Source organism: Falco cherrug, chromosome 8, assembly GCF_023634085.1.
Source record: "Falco cherrug isolate bFalChe1 chromosome 8, bFalChe1.pri, whole genome shotgun sequence".
In the NCBI taxonomy this organism is placed as follows: Eukaryota; Metazoa; Chordata; class Aves; order Falconiformes; family Falconidae; genus Falco; species Falco cherrug.
The window spans coordinates 59,212,032-59,227,257 of record NC_073704.1 but is presented as its reverse complement, the minus strand read 5'-3'; the positions used below and the strand labels follow the sequence as shown (position 1 = coordinate 59,227,257).

Sequence of the window (15,226 nt, the reverse complement as noted above, 5' to 3'; positions counted from 1 at the left end):
AGGTTACGTGGTCACACCGGTGTGGTCTGCCTTGCAGCAAGCCAGTTGAAACAGACTTTTCATTTCACACGCACGCAAATTGTGTTGGTTTTTGTTGTTGTTGTTGTTGTTTGTTGCAGTCTCCTGAGCCCAGAGGCTGGGGTGTTCCCTCTCTGCTGGGATAAAACCATCCCGTTTCGGTAGATTCTGTGCATAGTTAACCATGGCCTCAAGCAGGTGATCCTGAATAGGCAGGGTCGTACAGAAAAACTTTTAATATTTAACATCTAATTGCAAACTACAGCAGGGCTGACGGGATAAGCAGAAGAGTGATGCTACCACTCAGTTTGCTCAGAGAGGTTATTCCCCTTTACAGGACCAGTGCGACAGATCTCAGCAGTGCTGGGAGTTAAGTCTAGACATACAGGGTGGAAAAGTCTACCTGCTGACGTGGTGACAACCGAGGCGGCTTCTTTTTCATGTAGCACCTTCCAGTGCAAGCACAAAGCGAGCCCTGCCAGGCGCCAGGCTGGATGCTGCCTTGCTGGCTGCAATGCAGGAACCGCACAAATCTGCAAACAGGAGCTTTGCGTTAATGGCCCCAGACGCCCTATTAAACTTTCCTGGCTTGAGAGCAGTGAAGAGCATCAACTTTATTTTCAAGCCCAGACTTTACTGTGCTGGAGCATGGGAGGGCTGCTGAGCCGTTGAGCTGTTTTCTAGAAGCTACTCCCAGTGCAGCCCAGCTCTGTACAAAGGCTGTGGGCAGATACAGCCGTTACTGCCCGAGACAGCCAGAGGGTGTTACAGACACAGGCATGGTAGATCAAGAGCAAATCTAGCAATGCAATGCTGTTGTCACATCCCGGCAGAACTGCTCCATTGGGAATTAAGGCCCTTGTCCCCCTGAGGGGTTTGGGCAGCTGAAGACCAAGTCAGAGCCAAGCAAAGGCGAGCCCTGGAGAACATGGGAAACAGCAAAAAAAAAAGAAAAAAAAAAAAAAAAGCAAAACAGCACAGGAAACACACAGAGCTGAGCTTAGGGCAAAGATTAAAAAGCTTCTTGCTTCTGAGGGGCTCAGCGGCAGTGAGCTGCAGGTGGATGCAAGTGGAGAAGAGAACAGCCCACGCCCAACAGGAGCGAGGGAGCCTTCACATGCAAGTCCTGCAGATTTTTGGGCTGTGAAACCCCAGTGCCAGCTATATGACATTAGCTCATGTCACACCTCAGCCTTGCAATGAAATCACTCTAAATAGCTTCAGCTTTTAATAAAACCCTATGTACTTCTTAATTTGCAGGAATATTAATACTTAAGTATTAACTCTTTAGGGAAGGGACTATTTCTGGGCAACACCTTATACCACAGGGCCCCCATGCCCAGAGACCCTGGACATTATTGCAATGAAAAAAAAAATATTCAGACATTATTGCATAACCTACACATTCATCTCTGTTCATCTGGGCACCTCTTTAAGGCTATTGAGCTGAGGAATGAAAAGACACTCCACGCAGGGATCCTCGGAATGAGTATCCCACAACGACAGCCGCCACGTCCCACACAGCCTACTTTGGCCAAGAACCCACCAGGAACCTCCGCCTCCACGGACCGTGATGCTGGTTTGGAGAGATGAATCCCCTTCGAGGGGCTGGCTGGCATGGTGACAGCATAGTGATGAAGAAGATGCTAGAGGCTGGGTGGATGGCAGTGCCTGCACAACAGGGACCTTCACCTGGCTTTCTGAAGGAGGAGGAAACCAGTAATAATTGATGGGATGGAAGGGCAGAGATTAACTGGGGAGAATAAAGAGTGTTTGGGAACATTACAGGCTTTTAAAGAGAGTAGGTGGACAAAAGGATCAAACAACTAACACAGATAAAAAGGTGTCGATTAGCGGTCCTTTGCAAAGGCTCATGTGAGTGGCTTTGATCCCCCCAAAGCACTTCACAAGCACCAAGTAAACCTGCCCTGCCCCTGTGAGGTTAGGGTTTTGGCCAGCAGGTCAGGACATCACCAGCTGGGGGTTATGCAGCACTGCAGCCCCGTGCTGGGAGCAAAATCCCAGCTTGAGCCCTGCTCTTGTCACTGCATCCCACAAGGAAGGGGTGGGGGTTACCACTTTTTCTCTTGCTTATTTCAAAGACATTGGAAACAAAGCAGAAATGAGCACCACCCTGCAGAAGGGGGTTCTTTTTGTTCATCTTTCCCTCTTTCACGCCCTTCCCTGCTCAGCAGTTTCCACCCAGTGTGCCGGAGCATGGGCTGCCCTTACGGCAGTACCCTGGGGTGCAGCATGTCTAGCAGGGAAAGGAAAAAGCAAAGGTATCTTGAAATACAACACCACATATGCAAGCTGTCATGGCACATTATGCACATTTCGCATGGTTCAGGTTGGAAAATTAGGTCACATATGGATGTGTAACACAGGGTGAAAAAGGAGTGGAAGCTTCACTTGTGAAGTTCAAGGTGTTTCCTGGGGTCCCTGAACTGAGACCTCCTGCTCTTCTCCCCTCAAGCCACAGGGCTGGCAGCAGCCCCGTGGCTCTTGTATTTGCCCCGCCGTGCTTTGGTTTGTGCATTGCCGTGCTATTTTCTTTGCTGTGAAACAGATATGACTATTAGCTAAGCAAAAAATTACATATTTTTAATAATTAGGTTAACTCACTCCCCAGTAATCAGGCTGCAGAGTTCCCTGAACTTCAGCTCAACCCTGGTGCCTTCATCCTTTGGCTCATGACCTATGACTGTGGCATTATCTCAAACCTAAATTGGGCTGAATGAGTCCTCGAGCCTCAGCATGACCCCTGTCTCCTGCAGACCTCTGTCTGCTTTTCAGTAGCTAGTAAAGCTCTTGGCTCTCCCAAGCCTTTGCACTGTTTTACATGAATGTGTTTAAAGAAAACAGGAGATGTGTAAAAGTCTCATAACATAGTCCTAAATGCATTTATTTAACATTTTTTTGTCTTTCTTTGGCTTATGTAGGATATCTGGCTATTCCTATAGCATCCTCAGGTGCCAAAGCAAGCATTCTAGAAGCAAGGGTACAGTGCAGATACCAACACATGAGCTCACTGGAGGGAGTAATCGTGAGTGTCGTTAAGTAAATTTTAACATGCTTCAAATGTAATACTTAATGTTAGTATTATAGGCAAAAAGCACACTTACAGTCTCTTTTTTTAACTGGCAATTATCCTCTAAGAACACAAGCAAACCTTGATTTTACAAATGTCTTATGGGAACATGCAAAACTTTCATAGAACATGAGGCTGGGAAAGAGAAGGTGAAATGCTAGGGTTTAAATAGTTTGGTGAAAGACTTGAAGATAAAAGCTTTTTTTATATGTAGAAGTCATAAAATTAATGTTTTCTGTTCAAAGCTTTTTTTTTTTTTAACTTTAAAAATTATTTCCCAAGTTACTGGCACTTACAGTTCTTTACAGGTAATTGCAGTATATTTTACTTCTATGAAATGACTCAACCATACACAGCACCACTGCAGCAGAACAAGAACAACAATGCTCGTCAAGCTTTTTTTATATACTGATTAATATTAAAAGGAAAACCTCAAACTTACCAGCACAGCCCAGAAAAATCACCCACGTTGCTGTGGCGACTCCTCCCCATCCTAAATATGACTAAGTAGAAGAACGCCTGCTATGGCACGTCCCAGCACATATGTAGTGATCAATTGTTTGAACTAGCACTCAATTTTCCAGCGTTGCAAGATTGTCCAAATCCAGGATGTCAATGATAATTTTCAGCTCCCTCATCCAAGATGCTACAGCACAAATCCATTTTTATATCACTATGCCAGATCCTGATCTTCACAAAAGCAAACCCTCTCTCCCCCTGCTTAGAACCAAGAAGTTCGGTTAGAAATAAGGAGATTTAACAAAATGCCAATGACACTACTTATTATTTTATCTTTGGGGGCTTTGTACTTTCTAATGTTTCTCTTACCTTCCATGCCTTTTCTAGCTTTTCTGTACCCTGGTACACAGCTGGTACAAACGTCTCAGTGGGAGCTGAGAAACCCTTGGTTTTGTTTTTGTGCCGAAACCATGCTCTGGCGTCATTCCTGGTGGCCTTGGGGCAAATCCCTGAATCGGACCAAGGCAGCCCCTACAAGAAGAATTTGCTCAGAGCATCGACACCCCACACAGCACTACAACAGGCTCTCCGACCCAAAACCACGCTGGAAGGGCTCTGCACCATGCACGTGTTGCTTGCTTGTTAGAGACACCCAGACAGTTTTGTATCTCACCATGAACGCCCAGATGTTTGTCATTTTTTTGTAACCTGACTGCCCACCACAGATAAAAACAAGCCCTAGAACATCCTTGAGAGACAGTGATTTTTCTCTCAGGCATTTGTTTTCGGAAGGCCCCCCACTCTCACGGGTTTGCCTGCTGTGATCTCACAGACGTAATTACGAAAACAGGGGTTGCTCAATCAGCCCTTCTGCCACCCCCGAGCCCTGTGCAGGCCTGAGCGCAGCTCAGCCAGGATGGGTTTGGGAGCTCTGCCCGGGCTTGCTGGCACTGCTGGGAGCTGACCCCCTTTGCACATCCGCAAGGAGAGGAAGAATGCTGACCACGACCTGCTGTCGCTCAAGCCACAGGCTGGCATTTTCTGCAAACTTCACTTCTGCTTTGCAGGAGAAAGTGGGTGTTAAAATTGTGCTTTTAAAAAGTTTGGGGTTTAAGCATATTTCTAGAATGAGCTGAATGACAATAAAAGTGCGTTTGGTAAATATAAATGTAGGTATCATGAGAAAAATCTCCCTATACTTCACACCACCCACTCTTGAATTATCAGATTAAATAAAGCTGACACACAGCAACAAAAGTCAAAGCATGCTCAGCAAAGAGGATCATTTCCTCATTTTACAGAGCTGGGTTTTTCTTTTTCTGTTAAACATCTGTGTTAAAGACACAGCTGAACCACGCTTCAGCTAAGGATATATGTCAAGCAGACTGCTATACAATTAAAGAACATAATAAAGGAGGGGAAATTCCCCTGCTTAAAGCAGATGAAATTAAAGAATGGCAGGGTACGTCTTACCTTTCTTTTTGGCTTAACCGATTTCTCAAGATTCCTATACAGAGGATGAAACTTTGTTTCACATTACAAGGACACAAATGCATTTCTACACCTACAGTAACTCAGACTGCAATGGAGAAAAATCCAAACATTCATTAAACAGCTATGCATTGTCTGGTAGCAAAAGGTGGAGCAGAAGCGTTCACTCCTCCGTGTCTGATCATTTGAGGAACATGGTGGATGACCATGACTCCGGAGGTTCCTCTCTCGCTCTCCATTTCTGCATTACTCTTTCAGAACCTTGCAAACAATATTCATTTCCCCACCACTTTTGTCACATGCCGGTAAAAATTGATTATTCCTGCAGCGCGTCAAAGTGGTTGCTGCTTTCCTTTCTTCTTCTGCTTTCTGCATTCCCATTATTGATGTCAGTGGGAAAGGGCACAGCTTAGAGAATGTGTTCGTTATTTAACTGTTGCAAACCTCAATGGGAGAACAGGATAAGAAGCTTACCTCTTCTCTGTGTAATGCCAACATGCTGGCTTTTAAAAAACCTCAGTGAAAAATTCGGTGGTTTTTTAACCCCCCACCCCCCCCCCCCCCCCCAAAAAAAAAAAAAAAAAGTTAAGTGAGAAAGAAAGCTAATTAGGTTCCTGCATATTTCAAAAAGTCTAATGGTTTTCAGGTAGATCAAGTGCTGGTTCTGTGAATGTCCTCTCTATAGAAAGAGACTCACTTGACTTGAGCACACGGAAGGACCAGAAGTATACTCTGTAGAGGCTGTTCTTCTCCTGCTTCAATCGAACTGGAGAAAAAAACAAGCAACAAGTTCCTTGAAATCTTTCTGCAAATGGAGGTCCTCTCTGCAGCTTTAACGTCAGACTGGCTTGCTTGCCCGGGGTTACGTGGGTTGTAGGAAACTCAATGCACTTTTAAAGGTCCCTTTCAGAAGGGGCTATTTCACAGTAAGGTTATGGATTGACCGAGATACACGAGTGCTTTTACCAGTCACCGGCCATCTCCTCTACAACCAGTTCCCTTTCTGACATTGCCCAATCATCTGGACAATTAAAAAAATGGAAAAAGCAGACGCCTGTGTAAGAGACGCATTTGCAGTACAACACAAACTCTTAGGACCACCGCAAAACCTCTTCTGCATCGCCGCGGCTGGACCGACACAGCTCCCCATGCTGTTACTCAGCAGTTTCCATCAGACAACCTTGCTTGCGCGCAACTCTTTGTCAGCCACCCTCAGAAACCACCACAGCTGGTCTTCGTCTTTGCAATCGAGAAGGCGGGTTCGTGTTCTGGAAAAAGCAGCTCTTCTTCAGACAAAGGAGATCCATGGAAAGAGTACACAACAATAGGAATGAGAAATGAAAAAAACGGAAAAAGGGCCAGGAAGGAGCATGGATTCCTTTCAGGTTTTGTTCTCATCATACATGTCCAAGGCAGGCTCGATGGTTGAGAACTCGCTCTCGTAGACCAGGCTTCGAGGGGACAGAGAGTTACGATGAAAGAAGTGACTGCCTACAAGAGTTAGAACAAAACCTCGTTAGGAACACATGCAAACAACCCAAGAAGTGCATAAAGCATCTTTGTATACAACTGCAAACTGCAAACACAATTTGCATGGAGAAAACAGCCACCCTTTTACACAAACCAGTAACAGCCATATGAAATAGTTCACCTCTGTTCATGTGCTCCCCTGCCAGTTCAAAGCAACTGCTTTCCATTTGCATGAACAATCCCATCTCAAATGGTTCTTTCAGATAAAACAGGTCAAGTCTGAGCAAGGCTGGGGCAGGCTGGAGTTTTGCACTCGGTGCTTGCTGTTGATTTACAACCTTGTAAAGCAGGCATGTGCTTTCTCAAGAAACCCAGAAACTTTTGGTAGGCACCCAGTTCCCTATGCCATGCACTAGCACAAGGTGTTCCAGCAAGTAACAAGCAGGCTGAGCAAAGAGGTCACCAAGGATCATCCGACTGATGCTGCTGAAAGCCTGACCTCCTCCAGAGCTCAGCAACCTCCATCCACCCAGAGTACCTTCTAGAAACAGGCACCTATGTATTTCCTTAGACAGAACCAAAGGAGACGAAACACTTTTCTTCAACATTGGTAATACCTGAAACAAGCACCAAGTGCCTGTTGATAGAGTGGGGAATGGAAGTTCATTTTTTTCCTTGGCAGCCTGGCATTCCCATGGCTTTCCAAACCCACAGATGTGTTTTTCAAGGAGTCTAGCCCTACTGCTGTACAAATGGTTCTCTCTGAAAGCATCTATCAGATCAGGCCCTTGGCCAAAACGTTTCATTACTTAGTTTCTTGATCCCAGGGGGGATTAGCTGAGAGCAAGGCTGCTTAGATTACAATATGCCAGGCAGCCACATGAGCCAAATCGGAGGCAACTGAAAAGCTTCCGAGTTCATCAAGAAGGCACCAAGGTGCCTCCAGTTTCAGGCATCGGTGGAGCAAGATGCTTAGGAGATTGCAGTTTTACCTCTAGCACAGTTTAAGTGCTTAAATCCTCCTTTCTTTGCTAATTTTGAGTCCAGCCTATGCCCTTCTGAAATGAAGAGCTTACAAAAGATATGAGGAGAGAAGACTTCAGCTGCTACTGTTCAAAACACCTTTTCTCCTTCCCCACTCAGCCAAAAGACAGACTCAGCGAAGAAAAAAACCCCAGAAGTCCTTATTAGGATTACAAAGAAAAAGCCAGTTATATTCAAATGTGTAGAATTGTAGCAAAAGTGAAGGTGAGTTCTGCACTTACCAAAGCAGAGGCCTCATAACAGCACTGGCTGGAAGAGCCAGGGACACTGTAGATGGGCTCCACACAAACTCATTTTGCAAGCTGTGGCAGCAAGCTGAGCTGCCATCCTGATCTGCCGCAAAATCTGGCCTGGGCTGCACAGCAGTTCTGTGCCCTAGTCAAATCCTTGTTAGGAACAGCAGCAAACTGGAGCTGGGTAACGTATCTGCTACGAGTTTCCTAAACCCCCTCCAAACCTGTCTTTTATTACCAAAAGCCAGTACACAAGCTCACTCCATCATTCACACTAAGAAGGGGCACTTCTCATATGCAAATTAATTTATTTTTTATCTTGTAGTTAACTGAAGCAAGAGTGAAATCAGTAATTACATTGCACAGGAGGGAATTGCTCATTCTGCCAGGAATGTATATCCAGGTATTTGGAAGAAGTGTACTGTGTTGGAATATACTTTGCAGAAGCAGTTTGCAGGCATGATGAACACCTACTTTCTAGATCTGAACCCTTTCCCAAATTTACAGGTTTCTAAAACTGGACAATGCTTAAAATAGAAGAAATAAAATTAAAATAAAAAAAGTTGAGCTCTTGAGGGAACATAAACTTAGAACTACGACTTCCAGCTGATCACAGTCTGTCTTCAAACAAAAAATCTGAACTTACTTTGAAATTATACCAGATAAAACTGATTTCAAGACACTTCTTGGAATGTGCTGTGGGTCAGGATCATCTGATTTTTGATGACTGCATCTCAGCCTGCAGTTGAAATAAGCCATGGTTGTTGGATGTTTCATCTCCCTTTCCTCCACCCACTGAAATGTTACACACTGAACAGCCAATGCCAAAACAAAACAAAGGGGATTCTGAAAGCTTGGTGTTGCTTTTGTTTTTATTACACAAAAATCAAACAAGGGATTAGGAAGCAGACAGCCCAGGCTGTCATTTCCTCTATGCACCCAGACTTCCACTCTAGCAAATTCAAGAGAGAGATTTAATCAGCAGGCAGACAGGTCATCTGACAACAAATATTTTAAATTAATCTGGAAAAAGGCACCATATATCCAGCACCTCTAAAATTCTTTACTGTGATGTTTTCTTGCTTCTTGGCAAAAGAAATTTAAGCCACCCACTTCCAGGGAGGCTGCATGTTTCCATACAGATACAAATCTCTCGGCTTTCGTACCACTTTGGGGACACATAATTCACTGTTTTCCTAGATGTCTCTCTCATCTACCATTCAGCGCAGCCCACCCAGTGCTGAAAATCTAGCTGCTGCTCAGTGCTTTTTGACACTTGATCTTCAGGTGTGCTCATAACCAGGTTGGTATCACTGCCCACAGCTTATGGCTAGAGGAACAGAGTCAGCAGGGCACAGTGACCCAGCTACGCTCACCTTAATGCAGAAAATTGCTAGTGTTTGTTTAAAAATGTGGCACTAATCCAGCTGATAAATTTACCGAATAAATGTATTTTAAGGACAAGTAGAAACATCCACAGTTCCAAATTCAGTTTATGAATCTGTTCTATTTTGCACTCACCAAGAAAGATCAAGATTTATCCCTTAGGTATGGAAAACAAATGGGAAGTCTGCATTCAGTTTTAATACATGAAAATGAATCTTTTAGTGCTCTCTGCCACTATTCTTCATTATATACTTACAAAGAACATTTTTGGTAATTTGTACTGAGTCTGAAAACAGAAATACTACTCTAGAACTGATCTTTATACCTGTCATAGGATGCACAATACCAAGGCCAAAAATTAAAAGAGACACATGGCATTGCTGTAGCATTGCGGGTGCATCAGGACTAAGTATCACCTGGTGTTCCCTTTCCATCAAGTATTTTAATGCCCTTGGTCATTAATCAGGGCCATCTTCTGCCACAAGCTGCCATCTCTCCACAGCTCCTCTGGCACAACAGCTTCTTAATGTGGCAATCTGACCAGAGCACTCCTTATTCCAGACAATCTGTTTTAGACACCCTCTCGGGTAAGGAACAACAGAGCAGGACTATTTCATAAAGCATCCTTTCCTCAAAGCCAGCTGTTTAGCGAGGCACCTCTACTCCCTCTTGTAACTACACCCCACTACATCCTCCTGTCAGCCCAGTCCTGCCACCTCTGCAACATCTGGAAAGAGGCACCAGCTCTTCTCCTTGCCTCGCTATTATGATTATGCATATGAGAGTAACATTACTCATCTTTTATGTGTGGGTATCGAAGAGCATGGCAGGCAACAAAAGTTGCGCAGCACGGGCAACAAACAGGAGGAGCTGGAAGCCACCATGCAGCAGGAAAACTACGATGCAGTTGCCATGTGGGAACACGGTGGGATGACTGGCACAGCTGGAGTGCTGCAGCGGGTGGCCATAAATGCTTCAGGAGGGACGGGCAAGGAGGAGTGGCGGTGGGGTAGCCCTGTGAGTGCTTTGACTGTCTAGAGCTTAATGATGGTGGTGATGGGGTTGAGTGTTTACGGGTGAGAATCAGGAGGAAGGCCAACAAGGCAGCTGTCATGGTGGGAGTCTGTTACAGACCACCCAGACAGGGTGAAAAGAGAAAATACTCTGTAAGCAGCTGGAGAAGCCTCACAATCGCTAGCCCTTGTTCTCATGGGGGACTTCCAACTTACCAGAGTCCGATGGAAATACAGTCCAGTGGGAAGGAAAGCTCAGGACATTCCCAGAGCGGAGGAAGAGGCCTCCCTGCCCCGCAGGACATGGCGTTTGTCAACAGGGAGCAGTGGGCGACGTGGCGGCTGGTGCCACCCGGGACACGGCCATCACGGGATGAGTTTTTGATTCTCAGTGAAGGAGGGGTGTCAGCAGAGCTGCCGCCCTGGGCTCCCCAAGGGCAGCCTCTGGCCTGCCAGGAGCGATGCCAGCAGCACGGAGGGGCCCAGGCTCCGGGCAGGCTGGAGTCTCACGGAAGGAGAAAAGGCGCAGGAGGCGGCCGCCTCACGTGCTGCAGGATGAGCCGGCAGGGAAGAAGATTGGCCTGGCTGACCAGAGAGCTTTGCCTGGAACTCAGGGGAAAAAAGGAGAAGTGATGACTTTGGGAAGAAGGGGCAGGCCACTCAGGTGGACTACAAGGGTGTCAGGAGGTTAGGCAGGGAGAAAATTAGAAGGGTCAAAGCCCAACTAGAACTTAACCTGGCTACTTCCATAAAAGACAATAGTGTTTCTATAATACATTAGGAACAAAAGGAGGGCTAAGGAGAATCTCCATCCTTTATTGGATGCAGGGGGAAACATAGTGACCAATGGTAAGGAAAAGGCCAAGGTACTTGATGCTTTCTTTGCCTCAGTCTTTCATAGTAAGACCACGTGTTCTCAGGGTACCAGCCCCTGAGCTGGAAGGGAGGGTCAGGAGCAGAATGAAGCCCCCATAGCCCAAGGGGAATGGTCGGTGACCTGCCACACCACTCAGACACACGCGAGTCCGTGGGGCAGCCGGACCCCCGCAGGGCGCCGAGGGGGCTGGCAGAAGTGCTCACCGAGCGCTCTCCATCACGTGCCAGCAGCCCCGGCGCACCGGGGAGGTCCCGGTGACGGGGGTCAGCCAGCGTGACGCCCACCTACAGACAGGGCTGGAGGGACCCGGGGCACTACAGGCTGCCAGCCCCACCTCGGTGCCGGGGGGCCACGGAGCAGCTCGCCCCCAGTGCCATCGCGCGGCACAGGCAGGGCAGCCGGGGGATCGGGCCCCGCCAGCCTGGGGTGATGGAAGGCAGCTCCTGCCCCGTGGGCCTGACCTGCTGCCATGACAGGGTGACCCGCTGCTTGGCGGGGGACCAGGCTGTGGGTGATGTCTGCCCAGACTTCAGCAGAGCCTCTGGCAGCGCCTCCCGCAGCATCTCCTGAGGAAACCGGCGCTGGTGGCCGGGCCGGGCGCTGTCCCCGGGTGAGCGGCCGGGGCACGGAGTCACATCCTGCTGGTGCTGGGCACACGGGTGTTCCCTGGCTCAGGCTGGGGCCAGCCCTGTCCCGCGTCTCTGTCAGTGCCCCGGGCGAGGGCAGCCAGTGCCCCTCAGTGTGGCTGCGGGTGGCACCGGGCTGGGGGCAGCGTCGATGTGCCGGGGGGCAGGGGGCTCTGCGGGGGGCTGGGCAGGCCGGGCCCAGGGGCTGGGGCTGGTTGTGTGGGGCTGGAGCGTGTCCAGGGACAGGCAGGGGGCTGGGGCACCAGCCTGCTGGGGGGCGGCAGGGGGAGCTGGGGGTGCTCAGCCTGCAGAAGAGGAGGCTCAGGGGGGACCTTCTCGCTCCCCACAGGTGACAAGTGACAGGACAAGAGGAAACAGCCTCAAGTTGTGCCTGGGAGGTTTAGATTGGAGAGTAGGAAAAATTTCTTCACCAAAGGGGTTGTGAAGCACTGGAAGAGGCTGCCTAGGGAGGTGGTGGAGTCACCATCCCTGGAGGCATTTAAAAGATGCTTAGATGGGGCACTGGGGAACTACTAAACACGGTTTAGTGGTGGGCTTGGCAGTGTTGGGCTAATAGTTGGACTCAATGACATTAGAAGCCCCTTCCAAACCTAAACAATTCTATGATTCTATGAAAAACTCCAGAACTTCCTTCTATGCAGTGTTAAAACCTGAGTTTCTGGGATGCTGTGGAGTCCATCTTTGAATATATTTATTTCATTTACAGGATAAACTTACATTGCTAGCCTGACCTGTAATTGACCTAGCAGATACTGTCTGCATTTTTATTAACACTTTGTTCAGACAATTGTTAGAGGCTCAAAAGACTATTAAAAAAAGATGGCCCTGGGTTATTATATCCTCTATGGATGGAAACACACTAGAAGCCCTGCCAACCATTTTGTTCCTAATATCGCTCAACTTTTTTGCATCTGGGTCACCACCCTATCAGGCTGTCCCTGTGCATCCCTCCCGACAGCAGTAAAAGGAACTTAAAGATTTTTGGTTCAGGAGGCAAGCATAAACTTATCAATTTTACTACTGCTGTTGAGAGACGGGCAAAAAAAAAGTCACCTTTTTGATTCATAGCCTGTACCCTAAATCAGGCTCTAACCATTCCCCCATTTTTAGCAACTGCTCAGTTGACAAAAACACTGCATTTTACAAGGAGACAGTCCTCAGACACAGTATGTTTGAGTTGGTTTTTTTTCCTCCTTGTGAGTACGTCCAGTGGGGTTTTCCAGTCTTTCCAAATGCACTTACTGCTCTATTGATTGAAAGAAACATGAAAACAAAAATTCACAAGGACACATTGAACAATAATTCTATTAAATGTACTGGAGCTATCACATACTTCATTTCTTATTAAAAAAGCTGCCTTCTCAGCTGAAGCCTGCTGGACAAGTAAGAATTAAGAAACTATTTTAATGTAGACTCTGGCTGTGTTCCTAAATTCTAAAAGTGCCTATACATAAAAATAAAGTTAAATTAAATCCCCTATTTCCCAGTACATAAAAAAATTAAATCTTACAGTAAAATTAGTTCTCTCTTCATTTAATTAAATTAGAAAGCATTAAGTTTCAAATGTCTACATCTTGATACAACAACAACAAAAGCAATCAAACACAGAAGAGGTTTTTCACTTCCATCAATTATATTTTTCTTACCCATTTGTTACCTCCATCTACCCATCGCATTAACTCAAGCATTAGCATTTGGCTGCAAATCAGATCCACATGTTTTAACTGACTGTTGTGAAATTACTCATACACTGCTTGCATAAGTAAACTTGCATGAAACAGCCTGAGTGAGGAGAGCAATGAGATTCCTTCTGCCTTTTCACCAGTAAAAAAGCCATGGCAAGAAGGGACACGCTTGCAGAGTTTCTACATTATGGTAAGGACCATTATCAATCTTTCATATGATCTGAATTTGAACAAAAACTAACCCCTGTCAACAATATGAAAGGAGGCTTCACAGATGACAGCGGGGGAAAACGCTACCTTTTCGCTTGGTATTAGGAAGGAAGAAGTGCTTTAAAGTAGCTTCGGTTTTATCAGAACAAAGGGTGGGGTGAAAGGAAAAGACAGAAAAGGTTTATGATTTGTGTGTTGATAAAACAGCGTTGCAAACTTTCAGCAATGCCTGACCTGAAGACAGAAATCACACTGCAGTCCTCCCTGTGTGACACAGGAATGTTACTGGAGGAGAAATGGAGAAAACGTTCCTATTTCAAATTAATTCTCAGCTAGATGGAGTCAAGGTAAACCCATTACATATCAGAATGCTTGGCCCTGCTTTTTTGCCCCTCTAACAAGCCGGTATGGAGTGATTGATAATAATACTCTTGTTAGTCATACCAGTGCTGGGTAGCATCATAAGAACGGCACTGCATGAGATTTCCACTTGTTAGCTTGTGCGTCCCAAAATGAAAGGAGAATACAGATCTGCAAAGATGAAGTTATTCAAAGGAAATAAAGCACCTTACACAATTTACAAAAGGCTGTCAGACTTAAGTACTAACACAGAAAGTCCAAGAAAAACAAAATTCTCACAGAGTAAGATTTCATAATTAAATTTTTTTTATTTCTTCACTTTTTCCTTAATACAAAGCTTTGGCATCAGCAAATTTTATGAAAAAATAGAATGTACTAAATAATTGCTTGTGCTGCATGATCAATAAATGATGCATAAAAATAGGTGTCTCTCTCCAAGGCAATCGGCTGGAAAGCGTTTCTTCAATACCATTCTGCTCTGTGGGGCAGAAAAAAAAAAGAGGAACAAAATATTTATATTAAATACTGCCAAATACTAAAAAAAATAAATTAAAAATTTCCTGTAAAATAGTGACAAATGACTAATTATACAGGCCTGAGCATTAAAAGATGTCTGTACTCCTTACATCACTCTTACAGGACCAGTAAAAGACGGGACAGCCAGAGGGGGTTCGAGTGTTTCTAAACTTTTCAGGAAACTCCATCTGCTACTGGAAACTTTCTCTAAGTGGTGCTATCCAACATCTGGGCTTTTTGGACTTCAAAACACAGTTTTCCAGTAATTTCTGACTGTTCTCTAAGAAGCAAAGCAACATGTCTTTCTTTTGTTTCTTTAAATCACTACCTAAATCATTTAATAGCAATAGTGCACAAATATTATAAGACCAAGAGAAAGCAACTAGTTCCTTATTTTATCACTTAGTGTTTACTTTTATCAGGAACTATTTAAAAACGCACATGCACAGTTAGAAACGTGTATACACAAAACTCCAGAACCACTGCTCTAAAATATGTTTAAGCTGCAGGAAGGACATAGAAAATAATAAAAAAAAAGGATCAGGACATGTTTTTTAGGTGAGAGTTTTAATGCAGATTATTTGGCACCTTTTACTTGCATCAGCATATTACATGGCCTCGTTCTTGCTGCTGTTGTTTTCTGATAAGAAAAAGCCCTCAGCTTCCTCTTGAAACACTACCGTGACAAATGTAGTGTATGCCAGCATTGCTTTTTATACAGAGAAC

General features: G+C 45.6%; 1 protein-coding gene across 2 annotated transcripts in view; it reads right to left on the bottom strand.

The window, feature by feature from the left end:
* Positions 1-14,267: 14,267 nt before the first annotated feature.
* RNF130 (ring finger protein 130) overlaps positions 14,268-15,226 on the bottom strand; it is a 43,182-nt gene continuing 42,223 nt past the window's right edge. For both annotated transcript variants that reach the window (XM_055718119.1, XM_005440613.4), the window contains one exon: positions 14,268-14,462. In XM_055718119.1, coding sequence (XP_055574094.1) covers positions 14,311-14,462 — 152 coding nt within the window. In that variant the 3' untranslated portion in view covers positions 14,268-14,310. The remainder of the gene's footprint in view (positions 14,463-15,226) is intronic.